We start from the raw sequence: 21092 nt of genomic DNA on the forward strand, positions 1-21092 counted from the left end.
TAAAGTTTTTGTTTTGTTTTGTTTTTGTCTTTTAAGAAGATGGAGAGGTCTGTAAATAAAAGACGGCATAGGAAAAAAGGTATAAAATAGTTTTTCCTTGGCCCGCCTAGGTCGAGGGTAGCCAAGTTGGAGCCTGATCTGGAAGGAGAAGCGGAGGCTGCCTGGGGGCAGTTATGCGGTCCAGGGACCAAGCTCCAGAGGTCCAGAGCAGTGGGCGTGGAGGGTTGGGCGGTGTCCCACCCACATCGCCCTAGGAGGGCAACAGGGACATCGGAGAACAACGAACAAAAGAAACTGAGCACGCCGCGCCGCACAGCAGCAAGCCCTGACCAAGAACGCGGAGGGCGGAGGGCCCCAGGCTCGCGGGAGCGCGTAGGAGGCGACGGCTGCTGTGCCCACTCCTCCTCGTTCCCGCGCCCCGCCGCTCGCCGACCGCCGACCGCAGCCCGGCGCCGGCGCGCTCGGCTCTTTCCGCCGCCGCCGCTGCCGTGCGCTCCGGCACCTTCGGCAATTTCCGTCGGGCCCCGGCCGCCATTTTCTCTCCGCTTGTGTGTCTCGCCGGTTGCGTGGCTCGGTTCTTGTGAGCGAAGCTTTGTCCGGTTCGGCAATGGACGGGTAGGTAACGGGGTCGGCGTGGGGGTGTGTGAGAGGGGAGTGGGGTCCGCTTTCGGCCCTGCCCGGGGTCGGGCTGAAACCCTTCGGCGGCCCCTCCCAGGGCTGAGCTGCCGTTACCCAACCCCCGCCCCATCGCACACACCCCTCCCTGGGCTTCCCCCGGCGGGCTCTGGTCGAGAAAACGCGAAGAAAGCGGGCTCATAGGCACGGCAGGCGTTGGGGCGACGGCGGGGCGACGACCCCAGAGAGGCAGCGGGCCCCGGCCAGTCGGCGGGGGGTGGGGTGGCGGCCCCAGAACGTCTCGCCCGCCCTGCCCCCTCTAGGAGCCATTTCGATCCGTATCCTGGGACCCGGACCCTGGGCGACCAGCGCGGTTGGGAGCGAGTGTAGCGACCAGAGAGCGAGGCCTGCGTGGGGGGCTCCCCGCGGCGAGGAGAGAGCCCCCCCCCTCAGGTCCCCCCAGCTGTCCCAAGCCTCCCTGGTCTCGCCCGGCCCGCCCCGGCTGGGGGAGATGCCGGTAGCGGGAGCTCGGGGAAAGCTGAGTGGGAGCCGCGGGGGAAGGGGGGGCGGGGAGGCTTGCGGCGGCGGGAGGAAGGGGGAGGGCAGATGTCACACTCCTTTGTTTTCACTGGCGTCTGCTAGTGGGGGCGGGAGGCTGAAAAAATGCCTTTCTGTGCGGCCTAAGAACATTCAAGGCTTGGCAGAAGGGCCCAGAAATTAAATCATCTCAAAAACGAAGTGTTTGTGGTCCACATGAGTCACATGGGCAAAGGCCAAGAGCCATGGCAGAAACGAGAGCAAATAGTCACCACAGGGCCATCATTTCAGCTACTTTGACCAGTTTCTGGAAAAACAAAAACAAATCCAAAAAGCCAGAACCGTGTTGCATCTTTGAGGCTGGCGATAGAATGTTGAGTGAGGTGAGGCAAGGGCTTCGGGAAATAATACGGACCAGGGTCTCCCTGATACTCAACGCTCCACATCTGAAAAGACTCAGTAATTTAACTCATTGTTAGAAAGGAAGACCCCTTTTAGGGCGCAAATATAGCTGTATTCAGCCCGTTTGGGGGCATAGGAAAACAGTATCATTGAGAAAGTACATGTATTGGAATCACTTGACAGTATTTGAAGGGTCGGAAGTAAAAGGTGAGTTTATTTTAAGCATCTGGAGTTCGGTGTTTTTTGAACACACTAAGTGCAGATCATAGAAAAGTTAGAGTAACAAAATTTGAATCATCCTAGAGGTTCTCTAGGGATTATTTTTCAGGTGAAACAAATCCAGAAAGGTTCACTATTTCCCCCAGATCAACATGGAAATACATGGCAAAACTTGTGCTGGAATTCATGTTTCCTGATTCTATCAAGATTACTAAAGTGTCGAATTAAGTTTTAAATTACTAATCTAAGTGTAGAAGGGCGTTATAGGCTTTGGGGTTTTGTTCTTTTGAACAAAAAAGTGTTACAAAGTACCGAAAGTGTGGTGAGTTTTGTCCCACGTTTGAAAGTCATTTCTAGAAAGCCAAGTTGATACTGTGCCACTGACCATCTTTGTTTTCTATCTGCTTTGTGAGTGGAAGATTTATGAATGATGAACTACCCTAAAAGTTTCAGTCAAACAGTGACCATTTGAAGAGCAAGAGGTTGAAACTTGTTTTTTTTTCGTTACAGAATTGTCACTGAAGTTGCAGTTGGCGTGAAGGTAGGAAAAAAGTGTTTAAAACTAATGAAACCTGGATTCCTCAGTCTGCTGAGTGTATTATCATTAACGGAAGCTTTCTGTTGGCTTTTGAAAACTATAATACAGCTTACATAATTCAAGTGTAAGATGTTTTGTTAAATTTTTAAAGTTGGTTTATATAAATAGTTTTAGCCTAAGTAGACTGCAACCATAAATTTCTCTAGAAAGGCAGTCTGTGAGAATAACATTTTAAAATAGTTATGAATGGTGTTCAAGGAATTAAAAAAGCTTTCAGACACAGCTTCTTGTGACATAAAATAACCCAATTTTCTGAGAGGAAATTATGGTTTTAAATGGACAGATAAGTGATTTGACCTAAATCATATAATTTTAGTAATCAGAGTTTTTTTTTGCTCTGCTTTGGTCTTGTGAATACATATTATTGCCAATAATAGGCCTCATTAGAAATCAGTTACCTTGATCTTTAAAGAGAAAAGAAACTTGTTTAGGCAGTTAGCTTCAAATTTGAGTCAGAAGTTAGCTGGTTTGTGTGTCTGTTACAGAAAGATAGGCCTTATGGTAGAGATCGTTTGGAATCTTTCCTCACTCACTTTGGCGGGGAAAACTACTCATGCTTTAAACCTTAGTTCTAGTGCTTAGGCCTTTTATTTCCTTGATTCCTTGCACATTTTAACATCATGATGTGTTATAAATTTTTGTTTGTAAGCTTTTCTGCCGTGTTAGGGCATAGTTCTTGTCTTAAAATCTTTAATTTTCCAACTCTGGCACAACATCTTCCAAGTCTAATACATGCCATGACATTTCCCCCCTTGAAGTGTGAGTAGTCTTGAGAGGCTGTGTGCTTTAGTTCAGTTATGCTGACTCTTCCACATAATTTTTGGAATTCTTAAAATTTCATCCGTAACAGTGTGATATTCTTCAGGACACTTTTGGAGATGTTTTGTGTTTTGCTTATTTTCTGTCCTCTGTATCTAGTAAACTAAATACTTGTCCATGCTTTAATATTTAGGCTTATTTGTCAAGTTCATATTATGTAGATGGGGGGAGAACTAATGAGCTTTTTGTGGGAGGGTGTATTTATTTCTATTTGGCAATGCTGTTTTCTAAGTTGAGAGTGCAAGATGTAGATATTGCAGTTACCATCCAAACAGATATCCTCTGGAAGTGAATTTTTTAAAACAATAAGTGATTCAAGTCTGAGTTGTCAACTATTATTGCATGAAGAGAAAGGAACTCAGAAGACCCAGAACAAGCAGAGAGAAATGAGGATGCTTGGAAAAGGATGTACAGATTTGGTTTATCGGCAGTTTTCTGTGTTAGTTTGAAGAGAAAACTAGAAAATGATAAAAAAAAATTGGTAGCCATTTTTTGTCCATTGTTTAATATAAAAGTTTCAGTAACTAAAGTTATGTTTTATATAATTTTCTAGGATAATGGTTAAGAATTTTTGCTTTGGCATCAGACATATATAAATAATTACGCTGTCATGAAATTAAAAAAAAAAAAGTAATACGTGTGTGTGGTTAAAAAAAATTCAAAGTGAAAAGTATTTCTCCCTGATTTTCAGACCTGTTCCTTAGGTGTAGGTAATTATGTTAAAATTTTTTTGGTGCAATTTTTTTCCTGAAATTATTAGTTTATATATTAGCACACATATAAACATCCTTGTGTAGTGACACAGATGGATTCATGCCATGTGTACTGGCCCATATTTTGCCTTAAAAAAAGCTTTATTGAGATATAATTAGACGTAAACTGCGTATGTTTAAGGTGTACAGTGTTTTGACATGTATACACCTATGAAACTATCATGACAATCAAGATAATGAACCCTAGGAAGTATCATTTTGCCATTTTATAATCCCTCCCTTCTTTTCTTTCCCCTAGCAACCACTGATGTCACTATAGATTAGTTTGCAGTTTTTAGAATTTTCAAACAAATGGAGTCATACAATATATACCCTCTTTTTGCCTGGGTGATTCCACTCAGCATGATTATTTTGGGATTTTACCCATGTTGTGTATCAACAATTCATTCCTTTTTATTGCATAGTTGTATTAGATTGTATGGATATACAGAAATTTGTTTACTCAACTCTTGATGGACATTTGAATTGTTTTCAGTTTGGGGTTATTATAAATAAAACTTATGTGAACATTCCTGTGCAGGTCTTTTGTGAACATATGTTTTCATTTCTCTAGGGGGAAATACCTCCGATCGGAATGGCTAGATCGTATGGTTAGGCATATGTTTAACTTTTTAAGAAACTGCAAACTATTTTCCAAAGTGGTTATACTATTTTACATTGCCACCAGCAGGGTATGAGGTTTCCAGTCCATCTACATCCTCTTCGTTGCCTGTTTTTGTCTGTTTTTCTTGATTGTAGACATTCTCCTGGATGTGAAGTGGTAATCTCTTTGTGTTTTTAATTTGCATTTCTTTAATGTCCTTGGTGCTGAACATCTTTTCATGTACTTTTTGCAAGCTGTATATTATCTTTGGTGAAGTGTGTATGTATTTAAATCTCTTGTCCGCTTTTTAAATTGACATTTCTTTTAGTTTTGAGAAATCTGCATTCTGATAGCAAGTTGTTTATCAGATATATGGTTTAAAATATTTTCTGTCACTTGTGTTTTCATTCTCTCAGCAGTGTTTTGAAGAGCGGTGCAGCGGTTTTTATTAATAATTCTGATGAACTTCAGTTTACCAGGTGTTTTGTGTTGTTTTCTGTTTTGTCTCTGTGGTGTGGCTCATGCTTTTGGTCATAAATAAGCTATCTTTATGTAACCCAAGGTCACAAAGATTTTCTCCTTTGTTTTCTAATAGAAGTTTTATGGTTTTTAGTTTTGCATTTAAGTCTTTTTATGAGTTAATTTTCTTTGATATGGTACAGTGTATGAATCAAGGTTTTTGGGGTTTGGATATGGATATTCACTTTTTCTAGCACCATTTTTTTTTTCCATTGAACTGGCTTTGCACCTTTGTCTAAAATTTGTTATATATTTACATAGGATTCTGTGTCTGTACTGTATTCTTTTCCATTGACCCATTTTTGTCTATCTAGTAGCCAAAAATGTACTGTCTTAATTACTATAGCTGTATATTAAATATTAAACCTTCAAGTCAGGTAGAACTTTGTTCTTTTTCTAAGTTGTTTTGGCTCCTCTGGGTCCTTTACATTTTCCTATGAGTCATTTTCTACAAAAAGGCCTGCTGGGATTTAATTGAAATTAACTTGAATCAGTAGAGCAATTTGGGGAAAAATTACCATCTTAATGTTGTTTTCTCTTTCATGAACACAATTTATCTTTTCATTTACTTAGATCTTTCATTTCTTTCAGCAGTGTTTTTAGTTTTTACTGTATATAGATTTTGTATTTTTTTGGTCAGATTTATCCTTTTTGGTGCTATTATGAGTGATATTTTAAAAAATCAAATGTCCATTTGTTATTAATATAGAGAAATAGAGATTATTTATGCCCATTGCTCTTGTATTCAGCACCTTTGCCAAACTCATTTATTAGATTGAACAGCTATTTGGTAGAGGACATCAGATTTTCTACATACACTGTTTATCATAGTTTCTATCTGGATGCCTTTTCTTTTTCTTGCCTCTGGCATCTAGTACAATATTTAAATGATGAGAGCAGGCATTCTGACTTTTTTCCTGATACTAGGGTAAATACCCTAAATGATATTATTTTTTTCTTAAATGTTTAGTACAGTGCACCAGCGAAGCTGTGTGGATCTGGTGGTTTCTTTGTGGGAAGGTTTTAAACTATGCATTCAATTTATTGAGTAGATATAGGACTATTCAGATTATCTATTTCTTCTTGAGTGAGCTTTGGTAAGTTTATTTTCATAGGATTAGTCTGTTTCATCAAAGTTGCTGAACTTATTTGTATAGGGTTGTTTGTTGTATTACATTTTTATATTTTTAATATCTGTAGGATCTATAGTCATGTCACCTCTTTCATTCCTGATGTTGATAACTGGTGTCTTCTCTTTTCCCTTGTCAGTCTGGCTAGAGATTTATTGCTAGATTTATTGATTTTATTAATATAAATAATACAATAGTCAAGTTTTCTGTTTCCCATTTTATTGATTTCTACTGTTTTAATGTTCTTCTGCTTTGTGTTTAGTTTGCTCTTTTCCCAGTTAACAATGAAGTTGATGTAGTTGACATATCTTTTCCAATATAGAGGTTTAATGCCGTGTATTTTCATACAAGTGTTGCTTTCATGGCATCCCTCAAATTTTGACATGTATGTTTCTTTTCATTTGGTTCAAAATACATTACAGTATATGTTTTTCTTTATTTCTTTGAGCCATGGGCTATTGAGAAGTATGTTATTTAGTTTTCAAGTATTTGGACTTTTCCATATATTTTTCTGTTATTTATTTCTAATTTAATTGAATTGTGCTTAGAGAACATAGTTTGGAAGACTTGAATCTTTGTAGTTTTTTCTTATTGTTTTATGGTTCAGATATCATATATCCTGTTAGTTTTAACTGCCCTTAATAGGGATGTGTATTCTGTTGTTGGGTGATGTGTTGTATACATGTCAGTTAGGTCATGTTTATTGGTAGTGCTATTCAAGTGATCTGTCTTTCCTGATGTTCTGTTGTTCTGTCACTTATTGAGAAAACGATATTGAAATCTCTTATATTGTGCATTCGTTTTTCCTTGCAGTTCTACAAGTTTCTTTTTTTTTTTTTTAAGTTATAATTAGTACGTAAATGTTTAGGATTACTATGTTCTCTTGATTCATTGACCCCTTTATTATTATGCAGTGACCCTGGTAATGTCCTTTGCTTTAAAATATACTTTTTCTGATATTAATACAAGCATCTTGGTTTTCTTTTGAATAGAGTTCACATGGTATATCTTTGTTCATTATTTTACTTTCAGACTATTTGTATCGTTAGATTTAAAGTGTATTTCTTTCTTGTAGCAGCATAAAATAGAGATTTGATTTTTAAATCCTATCTTAAACCCTCTTCTTTTGGTTGTTGAGACCCTTCACATTCAATGTTAGTATACTAATATGGTTAGTTTTAAAAGTACCACTTTATTTGTTTTCCATTTGTGCCTTGTGTTCTTTGCTCCCCCGCTTTTCTGCTTTCTTTTGGATTATTTTTTTTAAAATCCATTTTATCTACTTAGCTGATTGGCTTATACCTGTTTTGTTATGTTGGTAGCTGTATTAGGATTTATAGCACACATCTCTAACTTACCACAGTCTTAACTCAAGTAGTATTTGTAACACTTTACATATACTATGTGAATATTAGAACACTTCTCTTCTCCCCTTTTGGCCTGTGTAGTATTGTTGTTATAACATTTTACTTCTACATGTTATGAATTCTGTACTGCATTCTTTGTGTTTGTTTAAACAGTCATTTATGTTTTTAACAACAAGAAAAGTATCTTCTACTTTACCCTTAACATAGTTATGCACATTCTCTGCAGATTTCCAGAGTTCTCTCCATTCTCTGTCTTTGGAACTCTGACATACAAACTCTAGTTGCTTTGGTCTCCTTGAATTCTTGGCACTTTCTTAACTCTCAGAGAGTTTTCACAGTTCTTCCTGGTTTCCTTATCTGAGCTGTGCCTTGACCTGGACTTTGTCTCAAGCTAGTAAGCTGGAACAATCATGGCCTTACCCCAAGGTGGTTTTCTGATTCTCGGGGATCATTGTTTATCATTGTCTGATAGTGGTCTTGAAAAACATTGTTCTGTATATTATGTGTGATTTTCTTTCTCTTATTTTTTTTCGCAGTAGGCAAACTGGTCTGTGTTACACCTTCCTGGCCGGAAGTAGAAGTTCACAGTTTTTAAAAAAATTACATAGTATGGTGTCTGCAGTTATACATTTATCTAAGTCCTTGTTATATGGATGCACCACAGTGTAGTTGCTTGTCACACCACAATTTAGTTCCACACTGATGAACATTTTTCTTTGATTCCCTTTGCAGTTAAAAAGTGAACATATTAAAAATAGAAGTAAAAACGGTATCAAATGAAGTTTGCAGTTGAAAAGTTTGTTAAAAATAAAACCACAACGCCAAAAGAATTCTTATTCATTTGTTTTCTGCAGTTCTGTATGGGGGTGCTTGTTTTTGTCCACCCTTACCAATTCTGGGTTTTAATGAAAGTTTAGAATATTAGCTAATTTTAGGGTAAAAAAAAGTTCTGTAATTTATATTTTGAAATTAGTAAGGTTTTTAAAATTTGACTATTTCTGTGAACTGCCTCTTTGTATGTGTGATCTATTTTAACGGTTATCTTGTTTGTTATAACTCTGTATAAAAAGAATTGATTCATATGCATCATAGCTACTTTTTCTTACAATTTATTACTTTTTTACTTTGTATAGTTTTGGGTATGTAGATGTATTTGAATTATTAAATAGTGTAATTTTTTTGTCTATTTGATAAACATTTTTAACTTCAGTTTCTTTAAAATTGAGAGTATAAGTTTTGAAGATTAAATGTGATTATGCATAAAAAGTATTTTCCATGAACTAGGTCCTTGGTTAATGTTAACCAACTAATACCACATATAGAATATCCCATTTTTATAGCTTTAGGGTATGTTGAAATCTCATTTTCATTATCCTTATAAAACTGTAGAGTTACTCAGTTCTCATTAATTTTAGACTCCTTTCCATTTAGTTAGGTCAGTGAAACTGTAAAACAAGAAAGGAAATTTGTGAATTCTGAATATGAAGTTTGTTGCATTTCTTTTAAATGATTTTTATATTCTTTGTAATTTGCTTCAGAGGTTTCATTTCTGTACTCTTAACCGTTTTGCCACTGAAATTCTTGCAGAATAATGGGTCCAAGTAGTTAGCTTTTTTCAAGTTAAATTTCACTAGAATTTTGAAAGCACTGGTTGTAAATTGCTGAATGCACAGTTTCAATTGTGGTATGGCTGTTTTATTCACCGTCATTGGTGTTCCTGGATAATTGCAATAAAATAATGCTAAGCATAGCTTTTTTTTTGCAGTAGTTGAACCTAACTGATTTATAACAGGTATGTTAACAAAAACTGTGTTGTTTGGGTTTTTAGATTTCTTAAAATGTTACATAATGCTTGCTAGGGGATTTATATTAGAATTTCAAATTAGAGACATCTATAGTGTGTCTACTACATGACAGCTCTGTGTTAAAAACTGATGATTCAAAGACACTAAGGATGTATGCATCTTGAGGGCAAGGACTTTGTTTTATTGTTTGTCATCAGTAGTGCATGTTAAATAGTACATACTCAGTTTATATTTAGTGGCTCTTGAAGGGTCTCTGGCTTCAGTATGCTCATAATCTCATGAGCCACTTATCAATAAAAAGGTAAATATCTGTTTTATTGCACGCCATTCTTTTTGCTGGAGAGCCGAGATATATATATCTTGTAGGACCTCATCTAGTTGAAAAAATAAATATACAGGGTTTAATTAAGTACATGTCCTATGGCTACAATAGGGAAAACTGGTTGGTAGGATCAGAGAAGCTTTCATGAAGTCTTCTCTGATTTCATTTGTGACCTCTGATTTCATGTGTGACCTTCTCTGATTTCATTTGTGACCTGTGCATTGTAAATGTTTGGGAGTAGAAGTGAGCAGTATATGTTTAGGGGAAGACATGGCCAAAGTTGTGTCAATAGGCTGGCACAAATTCACAGCCATTGAACAATTAGCTGAATGATTTGAGTTTTATGGCAAAGGATTTGTGTAATATATGGGAGGGAGAGAAAAAATAGAATGGCAGGTTGGAGAAAGTTTCAAGTATGAAGTTTGTACTTTACGTGGTAGGCAGTATACCATATATCTGTAAGCTTCCATACATGAAAGTTGCTCATTATTCTGCTATCTTTAGAATGTGAAGACTGAGCTGCAAAGTAATTGGCTTTAGTATTATATGGAACACCATGAATTAGAATCATGAGTCCATAGTCTTTTACTTTTCTTATCTCTTACTTGGTCCATTTGTGTTCCTAAACTGTAATAGCTTTCTTAATTTAGTTTTAGACATACTTCATTAAGGGCTAAGATGGTTAGGTAATATTTTTACTTTAAAATTAATAAAACATAACGAAGTTATGAAAGGTATGTGTTTTTGAGCAATGATTCCTATAACTATTGTGAATTTTGAACATAGAAAAAAGACACAGTAGGATCATGAACCATTTATTTATCTGTCACTCAGTCCCAACATTCATCAGCAACAACCCATTGCTAAAACTTAGGATATCCACACGCTACTTTTCTCCTCCTGTTATTATTTTGAGAAAAATTCCAGGTTATTTGTTTCATCCATAAATGTTTTGGTGTCTCTTTAAAAATAGGGTCAGTCCTCCCTCTCTCTGTGGCTCCCTCTCTCTCTTGCTCTCTGTTTTAAAGAAATACAACCACAATACTGTTAGTGCAGCCCCTCCCCCTCAAAATATAAAAGCAAGAATTTTTCTCAAGTGCCAAATTTGTGTTAAGATTTCTGTTTGTTTCTTAAAAGTCATAATATTTTTACAGGGTTTATTTTTAGTGGTGGGGAGGGATCAGGATCAAATAAAATCAACATATTCAATAAATTGATATGCCTTTAAAATTTTTTTAATCTAAAAATTCTCCTTTTATCATTGTGGGGTTTTTCATAGTTACATTTTATTTTTGAAGGAAACTGGTTGTTAGTCTTAGAGAGTTGTCCATAGTCTGCGTATACTGATTGTATTCTGATGTTATAATTATCATGTTCTCTGTATGTCAGTTGGTAGATGGATCTACAGACCAGGTTCTTCTTGTTTTTAGTAATACGTTATAAGTGGTGGTACTTTTTTCCATGGAAAATAGATCTGATTTTTTTTTTTTTTTTTTTTGCATATGTCTGTGATGTTTTTTTTCTAGCATTTCTTATAGTAACGTTTTCTTCAGTTTGTGCTTAGCATTGTCTGCTCAATAAACATCTGTTCATCAGTATTCTTAAAGGATATCTATAAAGTAGTATACCTTGAAGGTGCAATTAAAATTTCTGTAATAGAAATGCAGTATTAAAATTTAACATAAATCGGAATTATTGACAGTGGACAAGAAATGTTTTTTCAGTGTGGGGCTTGTCAAATTAAAAGTATGTAATGAACAGACTAGAGTTGGCCTCTAACATTGAACAGGGTTACCTCTGAGTTTCAACTTTACAACTTTTAAAATGGGTTTAACAGGACTTACCTCAAAAGTTATGTTGAAGTTTGAATAATATGTAAAAGATTTAGCACAGAATGGCACATAAGTGCTCAAAGGATAGTGGCTGTTGTTATTGTAGTTCTTTTATCTGTAAATCCTGTTTAGAAGGAGCACTGTATTAGAAGTCAAGTTTAAAGTTTTTATCTTTTTCTCACTGATTTTTAGGAGTTTTAATATATTGTGGGTACTGAAGCTTTGTTAGTTATATATGGTACAGATAAACTTCTTCCTGTCTGTGGCTTTTTTTTTTTTCACAGTGATGAATAGAATTTGGAAATTTTAACATTAAATTTATGTTTTAGTTTTAAGAAGTCTTTCTTAAACTCACAGTTTTATACTATATAGTCTTCTGAATTTTATTTTGAAAAATTTTCTCATTTGGGGCCTAAGTCTACCTGGAATTTAAATGGCTAACAAATTTGGTACAAAGTCAATTAATGGTTCATGCTTTTCCTACTAATCTGTAGTGTTGTCAGGTTTCCATATATGTGTGAAACTTTCCCTGGGCTCTCTCTTCTGTTTCATTGTTACTGTTTCACTACCATAATGTCTTAATTTAATATAACATCACAGTAAGTCTTGGAATCTTGGAGAGTGAATTTCACACCTTTTCTTCAAAGTTGTCTTGGCATTTTCTTCACTATATATATATATGTATATATATATATATATATATTTTTTTTTTTTTAAGGTCAGTTGGCTAAATTCCGTGAAGACTTTTCAGGTTTTGATTATAGTTATACTAAATTTATAAGTTAATTGGAGGGACTTCCTAGGTGGCGCAGTGGTTAAGTATCCACCTGCCAATGCAGGGGACACGGGTTCTATCCCTGCTGCAGGAAGATCCCACATGCCGCAGGAAGATCCCACATGCCGCAGAGCAAGTAAGCCCATGCACCACAGCTATTGAGCCTGAACTTTAGAGCCCGTGTGCCACAACTACTGAAGCCGGCGCGCCTAGAGCTCATGCTCCACAAGAGAAGCCACTGCAATGAGGAGCCCATGCACCACAATGTAAAGTAGCCCCTGTTCACTGCAACTAGAGAAAGCCTGTATACAGCAGTGAAGACCCAGTGCAGCCAATAAATTAATAAATTTAAAAAGTTTAAAAAATTAATTGGAGAGCATTGTGTTTGCATTATCAAAAAAATAAAATGGCAGTACTTGAGACAGCAGAAATTTTTCCCCTCCTCAGTGATATTTCCTTTAATTATAAAAGACATGCTTAATGCAGAAAATTAATGCTTTAGGCAAGAAAGGAAAATAAATTAAATCACTGGTAATTTCACCAAAGCTAATCAGCACTGTATGTACTTCTCATCATTTTCCGTACATGTTACAAGGATTTTAAACAGCTTGTGTGTAAGGCATGAAGAGAGATGCTTTTTTTTGACACACAGTTTGCTTTCTTCCAAAGTTATTGATTTGTTCAGTTATTTAGTACTTTCCTATTTCTCAGAATTTCATAGCATTTTTTAATTCTCCCTTTTTTATTTTTGTTAACATTACACATTCATATTTTACTTTTTTACATTTCTTGTCAGAGACCTTATTTTAATAGTCTTTTCAAAGTACCAGCTTCAGTAATTTTTTTGTATCATAATTCACTAATTACTGTTTTTATCTTTCTTTTTCTGTCCACACTAGATTTATTTTACTGTATTGTTATTTTTTTATCTACTTTAAATTACATCCGGAACATGTCTATTTTCTTGTTTAAAAATGTGTTCAGTATTAAGAAAGATCAATTGACACTTTTGGCAGTAAGTTTTGACTTTTAGAGTTCTCTTTTTTTTTAAGATTGAGATGTAATTGATATAAAAATGTATTATTTTCAGGTGCACAGCGTGAATTGGTGTATGTATATATTGTGAAATGATTACCAGAATAAGTTTAGTTAACACCCATCACCACAGTTTTTTTTTCCTTGTGATGGAAACTTGCAAGATTTGTTCTTGGCAACTTTTTAAATATACAATATTGTTAACTATATCAGTATGCAGTACATTATATCATCAGGACTCATTTATGTCATAACTCCACAAGTTGGTATTCCCCACCCCGCCTTGCTGGCTGTGCTTCTGGAAATCACTGTTCTCTTTATTTGTGAGTTTGTGAGTTCAGTGTTTTGGGTTTTTTGTTTGTTTTTTTAAGAATCTGCATATAAATGAGATCACATGGTGTTTGTCTTTCTCTGACTTACACCTAGCCTAATGACCTCATTTGCATGATGTTGCAAGTGGTGTGATTTTCTTCTGTGTATGGCTAAATAATATTTAATTGTATTGATTAATCACATTTTCTTCTTCCATTGATGGAGACCTAGGTTATCTCCATGTCTTGACTTTTAAATAGTGCTGCAATGAACACGGGGGTGCAGATATCTTTTATAGATAGTGATTTTATTTCCTTTGGATAAATACTCAGAAATGGTATTGATGGATCATACAGTTATACTGTAAAACATTTTTTTTGAGAAACCCCCATACTGTTTTCCTTAGTGGGTACACCAGTTAACATTCCTGTCATCAGTGCACAAGTCTTCCCTTTTCTTCACATCCTCGCCACTGCTTGTTATTTTTCACCTTTTTGATAACAGCCATTCTAACAGGTATGAGGCGGTATCTCGTGGTTTCTATTGGCATTTCCCTGATGATTAGTGGTGTTGAGTACCTTTTCATGTACCTGTTGGTCGTTTGTATGTCTTCCGGAAAATGTCTGTTTATGTCCTCTGCCCATTCTTTAATCACTGTTCTTTTTTTCTGAGTTGTGTGAGTTTTTTATGTATTTTTTGACATTAACATTTTACATATGATTTGCAAATATTTTCTCCCTTTTAGTAGGTGGCCTTTTCATCTTGCTGATGGTTTCCTTCACTCTATGGAAGCTGAAAGTTTGATATAGTCCTAATTTATTTTTGCTTTTGTTGCCTTTGCTTTTGGTGTCAAATCCAGAATGTCATTGCTAAGACTGATCTCAAGGAGCTTAGTACCTATGTTTTATTCTGGGAGTTTTATGGTTTCAAGTCTTGTGTTCAAGTCTTTAATACATTTTAAGTTAATTTTTGTGTGTGTTGTAAGATGATGGTCCAATTTCATTCTTCTGCATGAGACTGTCCAGTTTTCCCAGCATCATTTGGAAGAGACTGTCTTTCCTCATCATGTATTCGGGTTATCTCTGAACTCTGTTCCATTGATCTATATGTCTGCTTTTATGCCCATAACATACTGTTTTGATTTATTATAGCTTTGTACTACAGTTTAAGATCAGGAGGTGTGCTGCCTCTGCTTTTGTTGTTCTTTCTCAAGATTGCTTTGGCCCTTAGGGGTCTTTGGTTGTTACATACAAATTTTAGGGTTTTTTTTTTTTTTTCCTTTTCTATTTTGTGAAAAATGCCATTGGAATTTTGATAAGGATTGCATTGAATCCATAGATTGCTTTGAGTAGTATGGATATTTTAACAGTATTCTTCCAATCCATGAGCATGGGATATCTTTCCATTTATTTGTGTCATCTTGAATTTCTTTCCTCAATGTCTCATATCTTTTTGACTTTTTTAAGCTTTGTGAAAGCTTCATGGTATACAAAAATAGAGTGAATGGTATGATAATATATTTCTTTTGCCTACCTGTGGGAGACTATTAAAGCAAATCTCAGCGACCATTTTATATCATTCCTAAATACTTCAGTGTGTATCTCTAACAGATATGTGTTAAATATGATATTTATGTCATTATAGCTAATAAAATTTTAATGTTTGTTTTTTTAATTTATGTGTAGTTGACATACAATATTATGTTAGTTTCACGTGTACGACATGATTCAACGTTTACTTGTGTTACAAATTGATCATCATAAATCTAGTAACCATCTGTCACCATACACAATTATTGTATTGTTAACTACATTCTCCATGCTGTATATTACATCCCAGTAACTTATTTTATAATTGGAAGTTTGGATCACTTAATCCTCTTCGCTTATTTTGCCCAACCCCACCCCATCACTAAAATAATTTCTTAGTATCATCTGATCTCCAACAGTAGTCAAAATTTCCCAATCACTATTATTATTTTTTAAATTTATTTAATTTATTTATTTATTGGCTGTGTTGGGTCTTTTTTGCTGTGCAGGGGCTTTCTTTTAATTGCGGTGAGTGGGGGCTACTCTTTGCTGTGGTGCACAGGCTCCTTATTGCTGTGGCTTCTCTTGTTGTGGAGCATGGGCTCTGGGCACGAGGGCTTCAGTAGTTGCAGCACATGGGCTCAGTAGTTGTGGCTCACAGGCTCCAAAGTGCAGGCTCAGTAGTTGTGGCGTGCGGGCTTACTTGCTCCACGGCATGTGGGATCTTCCTGGAGCAGGGATCGAACCCGTGTCCCCTAGCATTGGCAGGCGAGTTCTTAACCACTGCGCCACATAGGAAGCCCCCCAATCACTTTAAAGAAGTCTTTTATCTTTTCTTTCGGAATCAGGGATCAAGGAAAGTCAACATGTTGATTTGGTTCTTTTAAGCCTGTAAGTCAATTTTCCTTCTTCCTCTCCCTTTCTTGATTTTCTTTGTTAGAGAGACTGGGTCATCCATTCTCTACAGTTTTCAGAAAATTATACTTTTGCTGATTATACCTCCATGTTGTCATTTTGAGTGTTTCTCATATCCTGTATTTCTTGTGTACTTGTAGTTAGATGAGGCTTTATCAGATTCAGGTTTAATTTTTAGTAAGAATATTTTGTAAACATACTCTGTAATTTCTAATGTATCACACGAGGAGGGACATATCTCGTTACCTCTTTGTGATACTGACATTTATCAGTAGGTTCAGGTGGCCTCAGCTTGATGCATCTAGTAGAGAGTGCTCCATCATCCTTTCACCTAGTGGGTTTTAGTAGCTAATAATTGCATACTTTCATTGGGTATTGCAAAAATGGTGATATTCTTTTTTTTCTCTCCTGCATATGTTTTACAGTATTTTTTATATTCAAAAGAACTTTTTTCCGTCAAATATTTGCTTGTACTGAAACATTCTTATTAAAAGAAAAGCAGGATAGATTTTCACTGAAAAAATTTTCTTCATGAGCTGGTAACTCTCGCAACTCCAGTGTAATGTGAGTTCTTTATTGTTGATGTTAGTGTCATTGTGAAGGCAAGGAATTTTACATTCACTCCAGTCTTATTGCAATGATTATTCACTTAAAAATGTTTAAATTTTGTCATCTTGGGCCAGCAGCGGTTCATAATGCCAGTAGTTTTGATAGTTACCTAAAATATTTTTTCCTCCAAAACTTCAGTTAGCCATTTCTTTAAAAGCCATGGGTCCTTTGGTGAGACCTGGTCCTTAGAGACCGCAATAACGTGGGTACAAAGGTGCAGATTACTTTTAGGTTGTTATTGTTTCAAAATTTTTTTCAATTGACAAAGCTAACAGAAGCTTTTTAAGACAAATATATTTGAGGTCTTTTATTTCCAGTTTATATATAATTCTGCAATTTTTCCTTTCCCAGTTTTTTGTTTATATCTCTTGTATGTTGAAAACTCTTGCTTGCTGATATTAACATAATTGCATGTGTAGTTGTTTCTTTAAAAAACATCAGTATTACATTAACATTGTAATATAGTTTTTAAGATTTGTTTGCAGTTATTTTTGTCCTTAAAGTGTATTTCATAAAGAATGTATCGTACAATTACAGAAATTTAAAGTCTATTGAGATAATTCTATGTGTGGTTATACCACCAAGCTGTTAGTTAGGTTTATTTGCTACATTTTGGGTTTTCATTCTTAGGGAATTTTTTTTTTTTCACTTTGAATAAGTTTTTGAAAGTCAAAACTGCAAAACGAGCTACATTCACAGATGTCTAGTCGTCCACTCCTGTCCATTCTACTTTGCTTTTTCTGTCACCTTATAGGTATCTCTTTTCATTAATTCCTGGTTCATTCTTTTATTAAATAGAAACATGTGAATTTCTTTCTACATGCTCCCTCCCACTACCTTAGAGAAAAGGTAGCACATAATATGCAAAATTTAATATCTTACCTTTTTTTACTTAATGATAAATATACATTGGAAATCACTTCATGGCTATATTTGGAAAATTTTCTCATTTCTTTATACTGCTGTATAGAAAGTATGCAAGTGCCTCAGTTCCCCATAGTCAGACTAGTAGAGTACATTGTCAAATGCTTGGAATTTTGCCAGTCTGAGAGGTGAGATGGCATCTAAAGCTAGTATTAATTTGAATTTGTTTTTACTGTGAGCAAGGTGAAACAACTTTTCAGTTTAAGGATAGTTTCCATTTTGTCTACTGAAAACCAGTCTTATCTCTTGCCTTTTTTTTTTTTTTTTATGAGTAACTGGTTTTTTCCCCTAAATTTTCATAGGAATCTGTATTTGAAGTTTAGATTTTTTATTTTTGGCTCAAGTTTTTAGGAACTATTTCAAAATTTTATCTGAATAAACTACAACAATTAGATTTTGTTCTGCTTTCCTCTTTTATTTTCATTAAAATGTATTGTATTTGATTATTATTATCTGTATGATTTCTTTATGAAACTTACTGAGGTATTCATATTGCATAGTATGTGATCCATTTTTGTGACTTACATACTTATATATTAACTTAAAGGTATTTTCTTCTGTAAAATTTTAAAGTGTTATCTATTATGTTTGTGTAACTCATCAGAAAAAATTTTAATTCACCTATTGTATTAGGTGGGAATCCAATTTCATTTTTTTTGCTCTTATGGGGATAGCTAATTAAAGTATATAGTGCTATTTTTTTCACATTACTTACATATATATATATATATGTAAAGACTAAGACACTGTAACAAAATGCAAATGCAGAACATAGTGGCATAAATAGCCTAGAAGTTGATTTTTCATAAGCAAAAGTCCTGCAGTTGTAAGAAAATGGTATCAATTATACTGCATGAGGTTGTTCACTGGGCTGACTTTTATTCATCTGGTTGGTTCAGTTTTTCCCTGAACTTTTATTCTTGTCTGCATGACCGAATGATATATAATTATGCTTTTTTTTTTGTTTTCCTTGGTAATTCTCACCCAAAGTTTGTTCTGTTGTCTTATTTTCAAAAAATCAAATATTGATCCTCTTTGGTGTGTCATTGTCATATGTATTTTGTATTTTTATTGGTTGTTTGAGCTTTCATAGCTGTTAGCAGGTAGGTGTCACTCAGTCCACCTCTTTGGTAGCACCTTTGTGTTCATGGAGGCCAGAAATAGTCACATGAATGACAACCTTCCTTTCTCCTCGAGAATCTGATTTTCCTCAGGAACTTGATATTCACATCCATGTCCCATGTCTGTCGTGATTTCCTCTTCTCCAGAGAAGAAAGCTGTTGGGCTATTCTCAGTCCTGAAACCTGTCAGAGCCCAAGGACTGTGATAAGATGTTATCTGTATTTTACAGTTGAGGAAGTTAAGGCTTAAAACAGGTAAGTAATTTACCAGTTACGTAGTTAGTAGGTGGAAGCTGAACTACAGAATCCTTTTTCTTAATGTCGTATGGCATACTTGTCATAGAAACAAACAAAACTAGGTTAATTCATCAAATCAGTGGACTAAAAGAGAAAATCCTATGATCTTATCACTAGGTGAGAAAAAAGCATTTGACAGAATTCAGCACCCATTCATGATAAAAATTCTCACTAAGCTAGAATAGAGGAAAACTTCCTCAACTTGACAAAGAACATCCAGCAAAAAAACCCTACAGCTAGCATCATATTAATGGTGAGAAACTAAACATTTTCTCACTAAGATCAAGTACAAGTTAAGGATGTCTCTTTTTATCACTTCTTTTCCACGTCTTCCTGGAATTCCTTGCTGATGCAATAAGATGAGAAAAGCAAATTAAAGGTATACAGATTGAGAAGGAAGGTATAAAACTTGTTTGCAGATGACTTGATAGTCTATATAGAACATCCAAAAGAACTGACAAAAAATTTCGTGGAACTGATCAGCAATTGTTACAGGATTGCAGGGTAGAAGGTTAATGTGTTAATACAAAAGTCAGTTGCTTTCCTGTATACCAATGATGAACAATTTGAAATTAAAAACAAAATACTGTTTACATTAGCACCCGTAAAATTGAAATACTTAGGTATAAATCTAACAAGATACATATAAGATTTACATGAGGAAAACGACAAACTCTGATAAATGAAACCAAAGAACCAAATAAATGTGAATAGATGTTCCGTGTTCATGGATAGGAAGACTCAATATTGTCAAGATGTCAATTCTTCCCAAATTGATCTATAGATTCAATGCAATCCCAATCAAAATTCCAGCAGGTTATTACATGGATATCAACAAACTGATTCTAAAGTTTTTATGGAGAAGCAGAAGACCCAGAATAGCCAACACAGTATTGAAGGAGAATAACAAAGTTGGAGGACTGATGTTACTCAGTTTCAAGGTTTAATAATGAAGCTACAGTGATGAAGACAGTGTGGTTTTGGTGAAAAAATAGGTTGATCAGTGAAACAGAATAGAGAGCCCAGAATAGAGCCCTCCCATAAATATAGTCAGCTTATTTTTGACAAAGGAGCAAAGGCAATACAGTGGAGCAGAGGTATCCATGTGCAAAAGAATGAATTGAGACACAGATATTATACCTTTCACAAAAACTAACTCAAGATGGATCATAGACCTAAATGTAAAATGCAGAACTGTAAAACTCTTAGAAGATAATGTAAGAGAAAATCTAGTTGACTTGGGTATAAAGATGTCCTTTTAGGTACAACACCAAAGACGAAATCCAAGAAAGAAATAATTGATAAGCTGGACTTCTGTAAGAGATACACATGATAAAGGGCTGCAATCCAAAATATACAAAAAACTTAAATGCAGCAATAAGAAAATGACGTAATTAGGAAATGGACCAAAAAACTTAACAGACACCTCACCAAAAAAGATATACACATGGCAAATAAGCATGTGAAAAGATGCTTCACAGCATACGTCATTAAGAAAATGCAAACTGAAACAACGAGATGCTGATATTCTATCAGAATAATCAGAACCTGCAACACTGGCAACCATAAATGCTGGTGATGATGTGGAGTGTCGGGAATTCTCATACACTCCTGGTGGCAATGCAAAATTATATGGCCACTTTGGAAAACAGTTTGGCTATTCTTACAAAACTGACCATACTCGTACCATACGATCCAGCAGCTGCTTGGTATTTATCCAAAGCAGTTGAAAGCTTACGTATACACAGAAACCTGCACGTGGATCTTAATAGCAGCTTTATTCATAATTTCCAAAACATGGAAGCAACCAAAATGTCTTTCAGTAGATGAATGGATTAATAAACTGTAATATGTCCCAACAATGGGGTATTTATCACTAGTGAAACAAAATGAGTTTTCAAGCTGTGAAAAGGCATGGGGGTACTGGGTACCATAAATGCAAATTACTAAATGAAAGAAGCAGTTGAGAATGCTACATATTGTGTGATTCCAACTATATTCTGAAAAAGACAAAACTGTAGAGACAACAAAAAGATCAGGAGTTGGGAGGCGTT

At 35.5% G+C, this 21092-nt stretch overlaps 1 protein-coding gene across 4 annotated transcripts in view; it reads left to right on the top strand.

Annotated features, from left to right (window-relative positions):
* The first annotated feature begins 384 nt into the window (after positions 1-384).
* PTBP2 (polypyrimidine tract binding protein 2) overlaps positions 385-21092 on the top strand; it is a 77707-nt gene continuing 56999 nt past the window's right edge. For 2 of the 4 annotated variants that reach the window (XM_057718420.1, XM_057718437.1), the window contains exons 1-2: positions 550-615; positions 2284-2314. In XM_057718420.1, the coding sequence (XP_057574403.1) occupies positions 608-615; positions 2284-2314 (39 nt within the window). In that variant the 5' untranslated portion in view covers positions 550-607. Of the gene's footprint in view, positions 616-2283; positions 2315-21092 lie in introns of all 4 variants that reach the window. The other 2 variants (XM_057718445.1, XM_057718428.1) reach the window with 2 other exon arrangements.

The sequence above is a fragment of the Hippopotamus amphibius genome, chromosome 1 (genome assembly GCF_030028045.1).
Source record: "Hippopotamus amphibius kiboko isolate mHipAmp2 chromosome 1, mHipAmp2.hap2, whole genome shotgun sequence".
In the NCBI taxonomy this organism is placed as follows: domain Eukaryota; kingdom Metazoa; phylum Chordata; class Mammalia; order Artiodactyla; family Hippopotamidae; genus Hippopotamus; species Hippopotamus amphibius.